Source organism: Aquarana catesbeiana, linkage group LG02 (genome assembly GCF_042186555.1).
Source record: "Aquarana catesbeiana isolate 2022-GZ linkage group LG02, ASM4218655v1, whole genome shotgun sequence".
Lineage (NCBI taxonomy): Eukaryota > Metazoa > Chordata > Amphibia > Anura > Ranidae > Aquarana > Aquarana catesbeiana.
Genome location: NC_133325.1, coordinates 436,678,241 through 436,697,445, shown reverse-complemented (window position 1 = coordinate 436,697,445; position 19,205 = coordinate 436,678,241). Strand labels below are relative to the sequence as shown.

The 19,205-nt window shown below is 40.7% G+C and overlaps 1 protein-coding gene across 2 annotated transcripts in view; it reads left to right on the top strand.

The window, feature by feature from the left end:
• The first annotated feature begins 1,901 nt into the window (after positions 1–1,901).
• ZC3H12A (zinc finger CCCH-type containing 12A) overlaps positions 1,902–19,205 on the top strand; it is a 40,785-nt gene continuing 23,481 nt past the window's right edge. The window contains exons 1-2 of one of the 2 annotated variants that reach the window (XM_073615532.1): positions 1,902–2,059; positions 14,224–14,780. In XM_073615532.1, coding sequence (XP_073471633.1) covers positions 14,269–14,780 — 512 coding nt within the window. In that variant the 5' untranslated portion in view covers positions 1,902–2,059; positions 14,224–14,268. Of the gene's footprint in view, positions 2,060–8,879; positions 9,026–14,223; positions 14,781–19,205 lie in introns of those variants that run through there. The other variant, XM_073615534.1, reaches the window with a different exon arrangement.

Below are 19,205 nucleotides of genomic sequence, written 5' to 3'. Positions count from 1 at the left end.
TTTGATCCATCTATCACTGGCTTTCGCTCCACTTTTGCAGTACCCAGCCAGAGCTCTCTGCTCCTTCTTCTTCCAAATGACTCCGCAGCAAGCCGGCTGCTAAGGGGGCACCCATGCTCCCTCACTCCCGAGCCGAGCTGTGGGCATCCATAGACACACACAGCCCGGCTCGGCCATGCCACTGAAAAGAGAAATAAGGTATGAAAAGAATAAAAAGCCTGCAACTATCTATAAATATCTGTTTAAAGATTTCCATTGCTAAACATTCTAAAGGAGCCTTTGTTGTCATTTTAAGGATAATTGTGCAGTTCCTCATTAATAAGAGATACTGTGGTTTTTTGGGGTTTGCTTTTTTAAGTAAAATTAAAGTCAAAGCTTTTTTTCATTTTGGATAGAGTTAAAGGAGAGCTACCCTCTGTATTTGTTTTTTCTTTTTGCCATCTGTATCTTGTTGGAGAGATTACCCTTCACTTCCTTTCCATAGCCAAAACAGGAAGTGATATAAAATCCCGCCAAAGTGAGGAATTCTCTTACCAGGGTCACTAGTATCACTATTGTAGTTCTACCTTCTATTCCTGTTCTGGTGAAAACCCAGAATTTGGCATTTTCACATTCACTGATTATGGTAAGAAAAATTGAAAGAGGGTGGAGGGCACAGACAGCAATACAAATCTGACAGCTATTCTAATCACTCTCTAATCTAAAACTAAAAAAAATGCCTTTAGTTACATAGCTGTCCCTGATTTTGAGGGACTCTTCCTTATTTGGAACAATGTCCCTCTGTCCCTCATTCCTCCTCATTTGTCCCTCATTTTGGTCTGATTTATATAGTTCTATATAAAATGCACTATTTATCTTTCAAAAAGTGTTTCCCAGTGCTAAACATTTCATCTGATTTCTAAATTGCTGCATTTGTAAATACCAAAAGCCAATATAAAGGAATAGTAGTGGTAAAAAGCACTTGCGGTTTAACCAATCCTTTTTATTTTTATACATTTCTCCTTTAAGGGAGCGTGGTAGGGATGTGTCCTATGCCTACATACTTTTGCTAATGGGTGTCCCTCATTCCCATTTCAGAAAGTTGGGAGGTATGTAGTTATACTTTAATTTTGGTACATGTTCCCTGTGGCCGTGCCCAATTTCCCACGCCATTTGTTTGACAATGACTTGCTTTCTAGCTTTACAAATGGCCACATTTGAACTGATTAGGTCCTGTGTAGACTTCAGCTGAGTTTTCTGCAAAGTTCGCAAGCAAGATTTGCAATTCCATTTGTCACCCGAACCAAGGAAGATGCGTTCATCTAACCTAAGTCCTGGTTCACATCTATGCATTTTTTAGTGCATTTTCAGTTTTGCAGTAACACACTGCAGTCCATTTAACACAGTTTCCTATGGGTCACGTTCACATCTGTGCATTTTATGGAAAAGAGTCAGGGACTAGCAGCTTATGTTTTTGGTTCCATAGACTTCAATGGATCAAAAATGTGTCTTGAAAATGCAAAAAGGCACCCGGAATACGCATCAACTGCAATCTGCATAGGTGTGAACCAGGCTGTATTATTTATATGCAATATTTCATTTTTTTTAGCTAAAAAGGAAAAAAAAAATGTAGATTTTATTTATTTTTTCATTTTAATTTTTTTAATCCTCATCATAAAAATAATAATAAAAAAAAAAAAACAAAAAAAACAAACAAACGACAAAGACTCTCTACATTTCTATTAATACGGGATGAATAATTGTTAGTCAGGCAGAGCTGCACGTACTCTTCAGTTGATGTTCCCTGTTCTGTCACCCAGGAGTTAAAGGAAGTCTTTGTTTGATACAGGCAGGTTACGTCTAGGTTCTTGTAACTTCTGTTCCTGGAAGGTGATGGGTGCTTCCTCCTTCCCTGTGTGTAGAGTGTTTCCTCATAGAGAAGGAGTGGAGCTGTCAGCACAGGAATCCCTCCCTGTTGTCAGGTGTCTATAAAAGAGTCATCTATTGTGTGCGGTGCTTGGAATGAAGAGAGAAATGCTGAAAGTTCCCTCCTCACTGTACACTCATCCAGCAAACCACTGTGAGTACCATGTTTCTCTCCAATTTCTCCCTGTCCCAGTGCCGAATATGCTCACAGTGCCTTCCTGTATACAATATCCCCCAATAGGTCACACAAGTGGCAATGTGGCAGGCTGGAAGAGCTTGGTCTATGGTAGTCGTGTCCCTTATGGGTGACATATAGGACTGGCTGGGGCTGTGTGCTGTGTATGGCTCATTTTACTCTGTGTTATGTTGTCCTTAGTACATTCTAAGTCAACGAAATTTAGTCTTATAAACCATTGCCCCTTTTTTTTCTATTAAAAAAACTTGTTTTCACCTTTTTTCACTCTTTTGTGTTGTCTCTGTGCTGGTGATCTCCTGCAGCTTACTTGCAGCCACCCCCTGTCCACTTGCCCAGATTCCAGTGATGGATACGTGGTATTGCTCAGAGTGGGCTTCTGGATGGAGACAGTGTAATATGTGTTAAAACTCCGTCAGAAGCTCCAGTGACGGGGTGACAACCAAGAGCACTACTAGAAGACAGGTACAGAGCGTTGTCACCTGCTGTAACAGGAGGAGCCTCAAAAGGGTCTTCATGGCTTGGTCAGCAGTAAATTATTTTAATGAAAAATGTAGATCTACAAAGATCACTTTAGTATAGAAACATAGAAGGGTGATGGCAGAAAAAAGACCAAGTGGTCCATCATTGAGTCTGATATGTGTGTATATATATATATATATATATATATATATATATATATATACGAGGGATAGTTTCCATACTTTTTTATATTTAATAGAGTTTAAAAAGTGTGAAAACTTTTTGAAGAACATATATATATATATATATATATATATATATATATATATATATATATATATTTATTTATTATTAAAAAAGATAATAATAATAATAATAATGTTATATTTTTTATTATTATCTGTTTTTATTATTATTATCTTTTTTATTACCATTATTATTATTATTATTATCATTATTATTATTATTATTATTAATCTATTTATTTATTACCTTTTCTTTTTTTTAATTTATATATTTATTTTTTCTCTGAGTATAGATTTATGTTTATTCCAAGCATGTTTGAATCCGTTAACTGTTGACGGACTCCCTACTTCTGCTGGAAGTCTATTCCAAGCATCAACTGCTTTTTTGAACTTTTCTAGTTCAAAGTTATGTCCCTGTGTTCTTGATTTTGGGTTCATATTGAAAATACTGCCCTCCTGTACATTAGACTGTTATAGCTTATGTGAAATATTAGTAATATTAGTGATTGGGTTTACATGTCCTTTAAATCTTTCACTTTCATGGGCTCCTGTGACTCTGGAATTGCTTCTAATGTTGGTCATACGTAGTTAGATTTTCATTTGAATGGAAATTGGGAAAGATTGTTCTTTCTTGTCTTCATTGAGTCAACTAATTTTGTTGCAAATCTCTTATTTCATGGGTGCTTAATTGCGGCCCTCCAGCTGTTGTGGAACTACAAATCTCATCATGGCTCTTCCCTCAGGAGTCATGCTTGTAACTGTCAGCCTTGCAATGCATCATGGGACTTGTAGTTCTGAAACAGCTGGAGGGCCACAGGTTGAGCACCCATGCCTTATTTCATTCTGCAATTTGAATGCAATCCATTAAACAGTTTTCATTACAAGATGTACAATTTTTCCCGAATGAAAACCACATTCACAGTTAAAATTTTGTTTGTCCAAGAGATTTTCCATCCTGCTCCTTCGGATTTTCCTGTCAATACTGCCAAGAACAAACATCAATCTGACCACACTCACCACTGGAAAATCTGCCAAACCTTTGAAAAGCAAACATTTAAAAAAAAATCTTATTGTGTGTAACTAGTGATGCATCCCCCTCTTGTATGTTATCTTCTCCCCCCCCCCCAGGTGTGGTAGGTGTGTGGAAACATTCACAAGGTGCGGTTAGTGATCGATTGTCAAGGCATGGACATTGGTCAATGCATTCACCTTATTTAATCACTAAGTAAATACAATTCAACTGTCATTCATAATATTTCCATTGGAGAGTTGGAGGTGTGTAAGAGGGATTGTCCTAGCCTGTGTGGCCTTTGGATTGTATCATTCATCTGTCACCATGATTCATCCAAAAGATGGTCATTGCTTGTGTGTATGCCTCGGATTGTTAGTGTTTGTGACATACATTATTCACACGTATATCAAACGTGATTGCAGAAGCACAATTCAGCTCTTTTAAATAAAACAGAAAACAGCATTTACGTTCTACATGTTTTTTTTATTTTTTTTCCCTTCCCACAAAGCTACAGTTGTAGTGTATATGTATCCATTGTAGCAATGGGGGAGATTTACTAAAACTGGGGCATGCAGAATCTGGTAAAAGCTCTGCATAGTAACCAATCAGCTTCTAGGTTTTATTGTCAAAGCTTTATTAACCGCTTGCCGACCAGCCGCAGCAGTTATACTGCGGCAAGTTGGCTTGGCTGCGCGAATCGCTGTCATGTTATGTTGCTTTCCAGATTTGGCCACTAGGGGCGCGTGTGCCGTCGCCAGAGGCCCACGGGGAGCCCCCTGCTCGCCCAAGGAGCCCGTGTGAGTGCACGGCAGTCGCGATCACCGCTGGGCTCCCGCGATCGCTCGGGGTACACGGAGAACCGGTATCTGTGTGTGTAAACACACAGTTTCTGGTTCTCTGAGGGGAGAACAGACAGATCATCTGTTCATACAGAGTATGAACAGCGATCTGTCATCTCCCCTACACAATCCCCTCCCCCCTTCAGTTAAAACACACAATAGGGAACACAATTAACCCCTTGATCGCCCCCTAGTGTTAACCCCTTCACTGCCAGTGACATTTTTACAGTAATCAATGCATTTTCATAGCACTGATCGCTGTATAAATACCAATGGTCCCAAAAATGTGTCAAAATTGTCCGACATGTCCGCCATAATGTCGCAGTCCCAATAAAAATCGCAGATCGCCGCCATTACTAGTTAAAAAAAAATTTATAATAAAAATGCCATAAAACTATCCCCTATTTTGTAGATGCTATAACTTTTGTGCAAACCAATCAATATACCCTTAGTGCGATTTTTTTTACCAAACATATGTAGAAGAATATGTATCGGCCTAAACTGCAGAAAAAAATAGTTTTTTTTATATATTTTTGGGCGATATTTATTATAGCAAAAAGTAAAAAATATTGTGTTTTTTTCAAAATTGTCACCCTTTTTTTGTTTATAGCGCAAAAAATCAAAACCGCAGAGGTGATCAAATACCACCAAAAGAAAGCTCTATTTGTGGGGAAAAAAGGACATCAATTTTGTTTGCTAACGTCGCACAACCGTGCAATTGTCAGTTAAATCGACGCAGCGCCGAATCGCAAAAAGTGCTCTGGTCAGGAAGGGGGTCAAATCTTCCAGGGCTGAAGTGGTTAAACAAGCTGTAGTTAGAAGCTGATTGGCTGCCATATACTCTCCAGTTTTAGTAAATCAATCCCTATGTATACTAAAGACAAATCTTTCTTTTTTTTATTTAATTTCTTGGAGTAAGGCACAAGTAGAACTGCTACCCGTTTCCCCCTGGGGAGATTACCCCTCACTTCCTGTCCTTGTGACACAACAAGGAAGTGAGAGAAATTCTCTCCAAACTGAGGGGAAATCCCCTTTTGGTTGTTACCAGAACAGGATTCCTGTTTAAGTGATAAATGTAGCATTTTGGATTTCTCATCACTGTGAAGGGAATTCACTAAAACTGAAGCAGACAACATTTCTGCATAGTAAGGTTCTATATGCAACATATTCAGTTAGACACCAGGGGGAGCCGCTGATGAGAATCTCTAGATTCTTACCCACGGTACCAAATGTGTGCAAACAGAGGCTGTCAGATTTGTACACTGCATACACCACTGGCCAACGCTGCAACTCTTTGCATGTACCTGCTCATCTTACATGCGAATAGAGTTCCTGAGTGACACTGGAGGCAGCGAGTGTGCATCCAGGGTTCATGTGATAGAGGAAATCCGGGCAGCCGCACTCCAGTAAAAAATATCTTTACTGAATACAATCAGTCCATACAGCAATCAAAGACAGAGGATAATCAACTGACGCGTTTCCCACCGTTACTTGTGCTTAGTCATTGCGTCCAGGGTCAGCGTTTCTGACAAGTTTTGGCCACGTCTGGCGGCAGCTAATTGGCCACTTGGTATGTGACCATAGCACAGTGATGCCATGTCCGTTGCTGCATACTATCAACTATATAGTGCAAGGGCCTGCCTGACTGGATCTAATTTGAAAGGATTGTTTAGGCTTATCCCCTTGGCATGCTGTTATTCTAGTTTCTAATAAATTTCTAGCCACAAACCTAGTTACTATTTTAGATTCAAGGTAGCCTATTTTTGTCTGTGATTTGTAAAGGAGATGTAAAGTCTCACAGTTTTTCACCTGAATGCATGAAATGCATTCAGGTGAAATACCTTCTGCGCTGCAGCTGCCCCCCAGAGCCCCCCTTTTACCTTACCTGAACCCGATTGTTCCAGCGACGGGGACGAGCACAGCAGCTCCAGCCAGTGTCTCAGGTCCTTATTGGATAGATTAATAGCAGTCAATCAAATCCAGTGACCCGAGGGGCGGGGCCGAGTCCTGCTGTCTGTGTCAACAGACGCAGCAGCAGGACTCGGTAGCGCGCCCGCACGGGTGCCCCCATGGAAATCGACTCTCTGTGGGGCACTCGCTGAAGAGAAGGAGCCAGGAGCGCCACCAGGGGACTCCAAAAAAGGAGGATCGGGGCAACTCTATACAAAACCCTTGCACAGAGCAGGTAAGTATGACATGTTTGTTATAAAAAAAACAAAAAAAAACTAACAAAAAAAACAAATCTTTACAATCACTTTAATCTGCAGATAAGCCAACTTCTACAACAAAGTTAGTTTCTATTTTGTAGCTGTGCCTACAAGGTCACTCTGAATCTACAGCCAATTACTCTGTAAATGTTCAACTCTTCCTTTATGATGTTTTTCTTTCAGCCCACGTACTGTATATATAAGTCTTGTAATTTTAACTGTCATCACTAATCCTTTGGTTCATACTACTGCAACCCGAAAGTCGCACGACTTACGGTGAGACTTTGCTAGGCGACTTCCTGCCGACTTGAGTACTACTTTGATGCGACTTTGTCTTGTGCGGGTATGCAGAGATAACAGCATACAGGAAGATGCCATGCACTGCCTAGGTAATCTTCCTGTAATGTCGGATCCAAATCACATCAATATAGATGAGAATCCGATTTGAAGGTGACTTCCAATAAAGTCTACGGGCACAAGTCGGATAGAAGTCGCCTTGAAGTAGTACAGGAATCTTCTCTAAAGTCGGAGTGACTTTAGTAGTTCTAATAATAAATTTAATAATAATAATAAACATCTCTCATTGACTAACATGGGATTTTTATGCGTCACGCAACTTGGGGTCTCACAAGTTGGATTCCAAGTCATGGCAGTGTGAAGCAAGCCCTAAAGTGATAGTAAAGGCAATGTTTTTTTTTTTTTTTTTTTAATAACAAATATGGTATACTTATCTGCTGCATAGAGCAGCCCTTATCCCCCTCTTCTTGGCGATCCTGGCTCCTCCCCCTTGTTGAGTACCCCTATAGCAGGCCGCTTGTTCTGCTGGATCGTATGCGTGTTTGCTCCTGAGGTGTCCATAAAACACACAGAGTGAGTAGGGCTCTCCCCCGCTCCCTCCTCACTGGCTGGGATTGACAGCAACAAGAGCTAAAGGCTCCCACTGCTGTATCTGAGCCATCAAGGAGAGAGGGAGCCGAGAAAGCCACTGCTCTCATGCACATCGCTGGATGGCAATCGGGCTCAGGTAGGTATAAGGGGGGCTGGGGGGGAAGCCGCATGCAGAAGGTTTTTTAACCTTAGTACATGGAATGCATGTAAAGAAAAACTTCTGCCTTTAGAACCTTAATTTCCATGACATCATACTACATAACTTTGGAAAATCAAAAAGGAGGTCGTACAATCACATTGTATAGTATATGGCCAGTTTTAGGATTTGTTCTTTTGGCTGGCCAGAGGCAGTAAAAGCAGGCATTGAGCCTCGGTTTTACCACCCGCATCCTGATCGCCCACCTAAATACAGAAATGCAACCACACAGGGCTGTTCCCGTGCAAAAAAATCAAACGGCGTAACCCATTTGGCATTATCACCATTGAATGTGACCCATTCAACGTGACATTCAGGCCTCATGCACACTGGACGTTAAAATAACGTTATAAAAACGTCAGTAGCTTTGCAGTGAGTTTTTCAACTTTTTTCAATGTTTTTGCAATAGCGTTTTTTTAGCGTTTATTTGCGTTTTTCCACGTTAGCGCTTTAGCGTTTTTTTTTTTTTTAAGAAAAAAAAGTTTTTTAAATTTTTTTTTCAATGGATCAAAAACGTTAAACGCTGGCGAGCAATGATTTTGAGCGTTTATGGACGTTTATCAGCGTTAGAGCAGAAAAATACTTTTTTTTTTTTAATCCCTTTGCACAACGTTCCTGTACGTCACCAAACTTTACATAATGCTAAATCAAATGATGATTTTTGAATGTACTTGTGTGCATGTAAATAACATACATCATACGCGGTCCCTTTAAATGAATATTTGCGTGCGGTTTTGTTGTTGTAGTTGTAGAACTGATTCAACCTGTCCCCATATTAAAAGAGCAGATTAGCATAGGAGGGTGCAGTTCTTCACTTGACTATGCTTAGCAATGACACTCAACGGCAGCATATTGTATCACTAACAAGTCCACAATTTGCAGTAAATGTAGCTTTAAATCACCGGATCTGCCTTTGTCATTATTACCACCCACATGTACACGCCCGGCTGACTATACTGTAGCTTCCTGTTACATAAAAACACAGAGGAAAAATGTCACAGGCAGGCCTTCGCTGCAAGTCTGAGCCTGGAAACTTCAGCCGTTCTATTTTACTTGTCTGTGCGGCTCTGATCATCTGGTAAGAAAGACCTGTCTTTTACCCTAACTTCTCTAATGTCATCACAAGCTGTCACACACAATCTCTAGGCAAAACACACACACAAAAAAAAAGCAATAATATAATCGCAACATGTTGCCTTTGCTTTTAAACTAAGAGTTTTCAGCCATTTTAAAGTTTCCTTTTTAATGTTGATACATAGCTGGAGAAACTATCCGTATTTATGATTTGTCATGTTTTATTGTATATGTTTTTATTAGGTGCCTTTTGTGTTAAATTCGTCATTGTTTGTTTTGATTCTCTATATGTTATTCCACTTAAACATCTGTCCCGTTAACCATTTTATTATACATGTGATAGTTTGCTGAGATACTTTTTACAAAAACTGACTTGGTAAAACAAGAATAAATGTATACTGAAAACATATAGGGACGCGTAGAACACGTATCTTATGTCATATGTGCTTTTCCCGATCTGCATTTTCAGCTCCGTAACTGTTTTATTATGCTGTATGCCAGGGGTCTCAAACTGGCGGCCCTCCAGCTGTTGCAAAACTAAAAGTCCCATGAGGCATTACAAAGCTGACAGTTCCAAGTATGACTCCCACAGGCAGAGGCATGATGGGATTTGTAGTTTTGCAACAGCTGGAGGGCTGCCAGTTTGGGACCCCTGATGTATGCTTTAAAGTAGAACAAGATTCAAAATGTTTTGCAAAGAGTAAAGGAGGGTTATAACCCCTGCCAGTTTTTTTTTTTTTTTTTTTTGTGTGTGTGTGTGTGTGTGTGTGTTCCATTGAGGAGGTTTCCCTTCATTCCCTGTCCCATAGCCAAAGCACGGATAGAAAAGAAATCCGTCTAAAGCTGTGGTTTCTAAACTGTGGCCCGTGGGCCAGATGCAGCCCTTTGCTTGCCTTTACCCAGCCCTTGGGGCACTTTTCCTTCCACTGATTCAAGACACTATTCCTCCCACTGGCACCAATAATGGGGTATAATTCCTGATAATAACATTAAAAACAGGGCACTATTCCCCGCATTGACACCAACGATAGGGCACTATTCCTCCCCATGCATGAAACCAATGATAGGGCAATATTCCTCCCACTGACACTAACGATGGGGCACTATTCCTCCCAATGAAAGCAACAATGGGGCACTATTTCTCCCCATGACACCAACGATGGAGCACTATTCCTCCCCATGAAACCAATGATAGGGCACTATTCCTTTCACTGACACTAACGATGGGGCACTATTCCTCCCCATGAAAGCAATGATGGGGCACTATTCCTCCCACTGACACTAACAATGGAGCACTATTTCTCCCCATGACACCAAAGATGGGGCACTATTTCTCCCCATGAAACCAATGATGGGGCACTATTCCTATCACTGACACTAACAATAGGGCACTATTCCTCCGCATGAAAGCAACGATGGGGCACTATTCTTCCCACTGACACTAACAATGGAGCACTATTTCTCCCCATGACACCAAAGATGGGGCACTATTCCTCCCACTGACACTAACGATGGGGCACTATTCCTCCCACTGACACTAACGATGGGGCGCTATTTCTCCCCATGACACCAAAGATGGGGCACTATTCCTCCCACTGACACTAATGATGGCGCACTATTCCTCCCACTGACACTAACAATGGGGCACTATTTCTCCCCCCATGACACCAAAGATGGGGCACTATTCCTCCCACTGACACTAACGATAGGGCACTATTTCTCCCCGTGACACCAAAGATGGAGCACTATTGCTCACACTGACACTAACGACCGGGAACTATTCCTCTCACTAATATCAATGATGAGGCACTATTCCTCACACTGACACCAACAATGGGGCACTATTTCTCCCCATGACACCAATGATGGGGTACTGTTTCTTCCACTGCTACCAACGATGAGGCACTATTCCTCACACTGACACCAACGATGGGGCACTATTCCTCCCCATGACACCAACAATGGGGCACTATTCCTCCCCATGACACCAATGATGGTGCACTATTCCTCCCACTGATACCAACGATGAGGCACTATTCCTCACACTGACACCAATGATGGGGCACTATTCCTCCCCCTAATGACAAAGATGCAGTGTTTACTTCCGCTATCGCTAAGACAATTTATACTCCTAATGGCCACAGTCCTGCCCCCCTCAAGCCCAAGGGTCAGTAAACTGGCCCTTTGTTTAGAAAGTTTGGTGACCCAAACTCTAAAGTAATGGAATCCCTGGTTGTCACCAGAGTTAGTGTCCCTTCTCTTCGTGGTGACACCCCAAAATTTGGGATTTCACTTTCGGCGATAAAGGTCAACAGGAAAAACAGAGAGGTTGAATCCCCTTATAGGGGCAAAACTAAAAGAAAACAAAAAAAAATGTTGCCTTTAGTTATACTTTGTTTCACAATGTTGCAAAGATGTTAAACGTTCTTTCTTTAAGAATTTGTGGGCAAAATTTGGCTTCTAATATAAAGTGGATAAATTCTAGAACAGTAATAGACAGCACAAAATCACAGCCCCCTGTTCTTTCTTGTAATGTAATGCCCCCTTTATAGTGCTCCCTGTTAAGATGGAAGTCCTGACATTTTTTTTTCAGTTTTGGATGGAGCATTGAAAGGTTTCAATAGTTGTCAGGTTTCTGTAAGTGAGATTTCTCTGCACTTCCTGTCCCCAGAGGCACACCAGGAAGTAAGTGAAAGTCTACTGGAATCAAAGGGAATCCCACCTGATGCATTGGTATCAAGGGCAGGTATCCCCTTTAACCAGTTGCGCCCTGCACAGTCCCAGCACAGTCACTGGTGGGGATTGAAAGCTCCTGATGCATACTTGCGATCGGGAGCTTTCCGATCATGTGACCACTGTGACAGCCAATCACAGCGGTCACATGACCTGAATGCCCACCTTCCGGCACTTAGAAGCTGCTAAAAGGGCCAGGAGGCAGTGGCAGGAAGGAGTTAAAAGATATTCCCTTTACATCTATTCCAGTGGCAACCACCTCACTATCCAGGTAAATTGGTCACCATGAATAGTTCATGTAGATCCCCCCCAACAGTGACAAAGACAAAAAAAGCAGATAGAGCTTGTCACCTATTTCTGCTCTATCCAAAAGTAAAAGAAAACTTGAGTGGAGTTCTACTTTACGGCTGGTTCACACCACAATTTCTGCATTCCGGATGCATTTCTGCATGCATGTTTTTAAATGTGTTCCGGTGTATTTTTTGAATGGTTCTGGTGCGTTTTACCCCCCTTTTTTTTTCTTCATCTCAATTGATTACATATGCGTTTTGCCATGTTCCAGATAGCATTCCATACAGAAAAAAATGCAACATGCTCTAATTGTGTTCACTGCACTGGAACTTACCACACTAGGGCCATTGAAATCCATGTTAAACACTGTCCATTTTTGGTGCAGATTAAAAATACACTGGACTGCATCTGGTATGACCCAGCCCTAAGACCGGTAATAAAGTATATACTTAAAGAAGAACTATAGGCAAACCTTTTTTTTTAATTTTGGATAGAGCAAGGGAAGGTTATAACCCTTGTCAGATTTTCTTTTTGCCATCTATGTCCAATTGCAGAGATTTCCCTTCACTTCCTGTCCTATAGCAAAACAGGTAGTGAGGGGAAATCCCTGCAAATGAAGGGAATCCTTTGGGGTCCCCTTAGGCCCCTAGAACTAGTATCCCCATTGGAAGATTTCCCCTCTATTACTTTTCTGAGGGCAATGCAAAATTTGGGGTTTTCTTGAGATCAGATGGTCAAACCCCGCTCCCTGCATATGTAATATACTAGTACTATAGATGTAGGTGGTCACTATTGCACTAAGACTAGAAGGTGACTTGGAAGCACGTCCCCTTCTGCTGATTTGACATTACACTGAATGTGTGGTTAGCTTCTTGACTCCTGATTTTCTTTCTTTGGTTCCAAGAGCCATGGACCTATTCTAGAATACTCTGTCATTTTAAAGTCATATTCTATCTAGTAACAAAAAGTCTTGTGGTGACGTATTTCACAATGTTTAGCCTGTCTTACCTAATTGTGTTACAGACGTTATACCTTCAATATTGAGCCATATAACCATTAAGAAAAGCAGAAGTCAAACCACATTTATAGGAAATTGAAACATGAAAACTATAAATAATGTATACAAATGCAATATAATGTACAGATCATCATGTCAGTAGGTTCATTTGATGGGGCAATGCTGACATTAGGAGAGTAAAGTTGAAATCCAGAAAACAAAGTTCTTTGCAGTAGGCCTGAATTTCAAGGGTAAACTGCATGTTTAAGTCTAGAGGAACGCTTAGCCTAGCCTTGCATTGGACATGTGGACGCTGAGGGATAGTCCACTGCTGCAGTGGAGGGGAGCGGATGACCAGGTCAGTAAAACTACTTTTCCTGTCCCCTAAATTAGGCAGTTAAAGTGATATTAAAGGTGATATTAAAGGTTCACATTCGTTTAAAACAATCATGTCATACATACCTGCTCTGCACAAAAACTTTGCACAGAGAAGCCTTGTTTCTCCTCTTCTCAGGTCCCCCTCCAGCGCTCCTGGCCCCTCCCCCCCTGCTGCGTGCCCCCATTGCAATGGGGGCCCTCATGAGTGCTCCCTCCTCACTGACTTTGATTGACAGCAATTGAGCCAATACTGCTGTGTCTCAGCCAATGAGGAGGGAGAGACCAGGGGGAGCCACTGCTCCTGTGCGCATCGCTGGATCGCGATGGGGCTAGGGTAAGTATTAGGGGGGTTCTGGGGTGGCATGCTGCACACAGAAGGTTTTTTTACCTTCGTGCTTAGAATGCATAAAGGTAAAAAACATTCAGCCTTTAAAACCACTTTAACCCTTGTAGATATCTTATGTAATTCTTAGTATTCCAAAACTCTTAACATGATAAATGCCGCTATCTGTTAATAATGGTATGCTTCACCCTATTTAAGCTTCCATTCTAGCCTTACTTCATATCCAGGTCAGAGTCACCTTGAAGGTGTCCTTGTGAAATGCTTTTTTAAAAACTTGTAAGACTTTTAATTTTGGTTCATTTTTACAAGAAAAAATGCTTGCCAGATGAATGGCATTGATCATTAACCTCTGTAGAAAATTCTTGAGATAATGCTATGAGGGGAAGTGAGGTATGACATGTTGCAGTTAATACCACTGTTAAAAGTAACTGAAGGTTAATCATTAATTTTTTGTTTGCAGTTGAAACTGGAGGTCATCACAGCATTCTAGACTGAAGAACTCGGTATGGATAGTCTTCCATATGATTTCAACCACTGTTTGGATATTTCAAGATGGAAGGAGCCCAGTAAGTCAAATGGGCATGAAACGCCAAAGAATGACACTGTGAAATATGGAGACGCATATGACTCTGGCTTTCAAAGCATGAGCTATGTTCCGTCCCGGGGAATGGCTCCTAAAAGACAAGGGGATTGGTCACCTGAAAAGTCCAGTTCTGATGTTGTGGACCAGTCAGAGATGCAGATGAGAGTGGACTTCTTCCGAAAACTGGGTTATTCTGCAGTAGAAATTCATTCAGTTCTGCAGAATCTTGGTGTTGAAGCAGATACAAACAGTGTGCTGGGAGAACTAGTGAAACATGGAGGAAACCCAGAACGGGAGGCTGTGCCTGAGGAGACCCTAGATCTTACTTTAGTCTCTCGAGGAGGTCTGGGGACAAGGGCAACCACATCTCCTGAGGAGGGTGACAGTAACAACCTAAGGCCCATTGTCATCGATGGAAGCAATGTTGCTATGAGGTTTGTTATATATTTTCTTTGTTTGGGGGTGGGGGTGAGTGCAAAAAATAACCTCCAAGAAAGCTTTAGATAGCCTATTTAGTGACCATTTGTGAGTGTTTATTTTTTCTGTTACCTGGCCTACTGCGGAACTGTACTGAGATGGATATTACGTGACTCATGCATTTACCTATGCAAATATGATACCTAACCTTAATTCTGGGCAATACGGAAAAGCAGTACAGGTTTTCTCACAAAAGGGAGTGTATGCATAAGTGTCTACATGAAACAAGATAAGTAAAACAGGTCATCATTGTACTAATGTGACCTGACAAAACCTAATCATAACAAAAAAAGGAAGAGGAAAGAATGGGACTTTATATCATCCATTAATAATAAACATAAGCAATTGCTATTAGTGAGCCAAATTTGTCTGGGCATCAGTTCAAAGTGTACTCGACGCACGTTTCATGGCTCACGGCCCTCATCAGGAGTAAAATGCTCTGAAATTAAATCAATAACATAAATATAGGATACCCTTTAAAAAGAGAATCATCTCTCAAAAAAATAAGCAATTGCTTATGTTTATTATTAATGGATGAATGATCTATGAAATTGTACTGCTAATCATTTTGTATTTTACTTTGTATAATAATTGTATGTGTATACTGTTATTTACAGTATATCATGTCTTTTACCAAAGATTACTGATACTTTTTAACTTGATTTGGAAATAATAAACAATTTAATGATCAATATAAACTAGATATTTATTCAGTGACATGCCTCATTTAAAGTTCCATTCTTTCCTCTTCCATTTTTTGTTTAAACAGGTCATCATTAATCCTTTGAACCAAGCTTTCTGAAACATATTCAAATTTAAAATACAATTTGTAAAATGTAGCAGCCCACACCTACAAAAATAATCTTTCATTGTTAATTCTGCTCTAAAGTAACCTGACTAGTTTAATATTAGAATAATCTTTGTACATCTAATTAATTGGACCTTTTTTTTTTTTTTTTTTTTTAGAACTGATTTACTGTACTTCCTAAAGCAGTATTACACATGTGTTGGTGGTGGTGGTGGTGGTGGTGGTGGTGGTGGTGGTGGGGGGGGGCTTTCACCATAACCTGCAAATGAGATGGCACACTTTACCGTGGTGTCCTTCAAAAGTAATGGGTCCAGGATCCTTTAATGAAAACAAAAAATGGCCAGGAATCCCAATCTAGCAATCAGCTTCCCTGCACAGATTAAAACAGGAAACCCTTAATTTGAGTCCACTCAAGGTTCTAATTTTTAACTGAAGCCCCAAGGAAGGGGGAGTTTGACCTCTGAAACACGTTGGCTGTCTTTTAACAATATCAATATTCATTCATTTATTCATTTGAGCTCTTTTGGCTCTCCTTCCATATATGCGGGTCCAGGATTCTGACAGCGCTTAATCTGCACCCATCACCATCTCCACCAATGCTTCTTTCGGTCCCTGCGGCGATCCTCTTTGGTCCAGTGGATGACACCCAGTTCCACAAAACATTGTGAACCTATGTCATGCAGTTTACAGAAAGTACAAATAGTCACCAGGAGTCAAGGCAGAGTTTCTTGCAAAACTGACTTTGCGTGATTCTTTTCCTGGAAAAGTCTACCTCCTGGTGATTATTTGTTATGGGAAGTTTAGTTCCTCTTCAGAACTTTGCCAAGTTTACCATTCGTGATCCCATGTTCCCCTTTGATTTAGGCAAGTACAATATGAGTCACTGACTGCAACAAGTCTGCTGTCAGTGAAATGTAAACCATCTGAGCATCTGTGCTACCTGTGCTGTGCTATAGCAGCTCCCGTAATTTTATCCCTACAGGTTTCTTATAAATCTGGATTTGAGCATAACTGAACCTCATTTGGGGGTTTTGCACACATTATAATCATCACTTAACGCTGACTTTTTGGCCTAGTTAAGTAGGTCAGTAAGCCTGATGTGTTTTGTATGACAATCAGTAAGCATCACAATACCAGTTTGTAAAGCCTATGCAAAGTAATGACGCGTAGACTCTGTTGGTTTATGTAGTTTACAAGCAGGGCTCGCTGCTGAATCATTTCCTGTTCTAGAATAGGTTTGCTAGCTGATTTTGAAACCTATTTCAGAGAAATTAATGCTACAAGATACAAACTATTTGACCCATATTTAGATAGTAAACCAGTGGCACTTTTGGCACGTTTCTTTTTTTTTTTTTTGCTTTTTTTCGCTCCATATGAAGGGCTTTGTTTTAATATAAAAGAATTTAAGAATGTAAGAATGTACTGTATACATACTAACAAAAATATTAAGAATTTGTTTATATTGTGGGGAGAAGGGCTAAAACCTTTTCCAGGGTTTTACTGCTATCAGCATGCCCCTTCATTAGATTCTCCTTCACTTTTTTTTTTTTTTTATTGGTGACATCTGGTTAAAGTATGCAGTTTTCAGTGGAACAGTGGATGGGAAATCTCCTAATGTGGACTGGACACTTGCCCCAGTGACAGCAGTTAGTGATGGGATTTCCTGTAACTTTAGGGAGATTTCCTCTTGGTTCAGCAATATTAACCTGAACGATTTAATAATGGTTTTCTTTTCTATCCAAAAAACAGTTCTGACTGAAAATGTAATTAAAAGAGATTAAAAAAAAATACACATTTACACTCACCTAGGTGGATGCAGCATTGGTCCGATTCTGCATCTGTCCTCCGCTGGCTCTGCACTGAGAAATGAGGGATCAAACACCACTGATCACTTTGTTCTCCCCTCCAATCTGAGCAGAGAGTAGTGACTGTCAGTCAGCGGCTCTCTGCTCTGCCCCTCCAGCGCTCACTGGAGTTCTGGGCTGTGCAGGGGGCAGGAGCAGCTGGCTCAGCCTCTTAGCGGTTTGCTGAGAGGCTGAGCCAGCTGCCGGTCCAGGCATCTGAATGGAGCCTGGACCAGCTGAGCGACATCAGCCAACAGCAGAGTTTAGCCTGCTGTCGGCTGAAAACGAGTCACAGGAGTGATCCAAAGGAGAAGAAGAGCAAAAAAAACATACTACTCCTTTAAACCCATTATCACCTGCTTTAACCTATATGCAGTATATAATAGCATTATAACCATGGGCCATATATTGAAGTAGTAGAATGGTTGCCAATCTTGATCTTCTGTAAATTGGTCATTATACAGCTACACTGCAAGTCACGTTGTCACATGTGGACATCCTGCGCACGTCACTGCAGTATTTGTGTCTTCGAGTCTTGGTCGCCCTGGGCCAATTCGTACTCTGGCAGTAACGTGACCATATGTAAAAAAAAAAAAGAATCTAAATATTATTAGAAAATGAAAAAGCATAAAATAACAGTCATTATAAAAAAAAATATATATATATATATATATATATATTTTTTTTAATATGGATAGTCCCCCTCCATGATTCATTCCTACAGGTCTTGGGGGGAGGGGGGGATGAATGGGCGGATCCAGCCTCAAGATTGACAGCAGATTACTTGCTCTTTTCTCCCCCTTTAGTCAAGCCCACCTGACACAGGCGATTGTGTCACCACGAGTAAATAAAAGTAAAACAATATAAATGGATGTAAACTCATATAAAAAAGCAATGAATGTTTGCTTGTATACAGTATATTGATAATGTTTATTTAAAACGCACAATATTTGTTATAATCATTTCAATGCTTGGGGCGAAGCTTATTTTTATTGATAGCAAGCAGGAGTTTGTGTGCATTGACTTCTCCTGTCGCAGCCTCTGACCTCTATGTGCAGGAAAAGTGATACACATAATCATAAACGTGCGATCAACCAACATAAAATCTGCCCCAAGCATTGAAATAATAGCGAATATTGTGTGTTTAAAAAAATTGTCAAGCATTGATTCTATTATCTTTTTGTATGATTTTACATCCATTTAGAAGACTTATTTTTTTTCAGTTCTATGGTCAAGTGGGCTGGACCACAGGGAGAGAAAAGAACAAGTAATCCCCTGTCTGTCTTGAGGCTTAACCGCCTCGTATGACATGTAGGCGTGTCACATAGGGTGGATTACTGGGGAAGAAATAGAAAGTGGCTTCCCCTACACAGAGAATGGAGCATGCACAGAGTGGCAACACAGAAGACTGTGGATTGGGCTCTATAGTGTTGCCACTCTGATCAAGGGAGTCTTATGCACTGGCAAGATCACCATGTTTTCACAACCTTATTCTTTGTATTTTAAAGAAAGTTTCAATACACATATAACATTTTTAGAGCTATTAAATAAATAGATTTTGGATTCACTGACACTGTAAAGGGTTCTAAACCTTCTTAAATTAAAATAATAAACAGAATTATACTTACCTGCTTTGTGCAATGGTATTGCACAGTACGGCCCAATCCTCCTCTTCTGGGGTTCCCCGCTGGCTAGGCTCTTTCTCTTCTCCATGTGCCAACACCGGAATC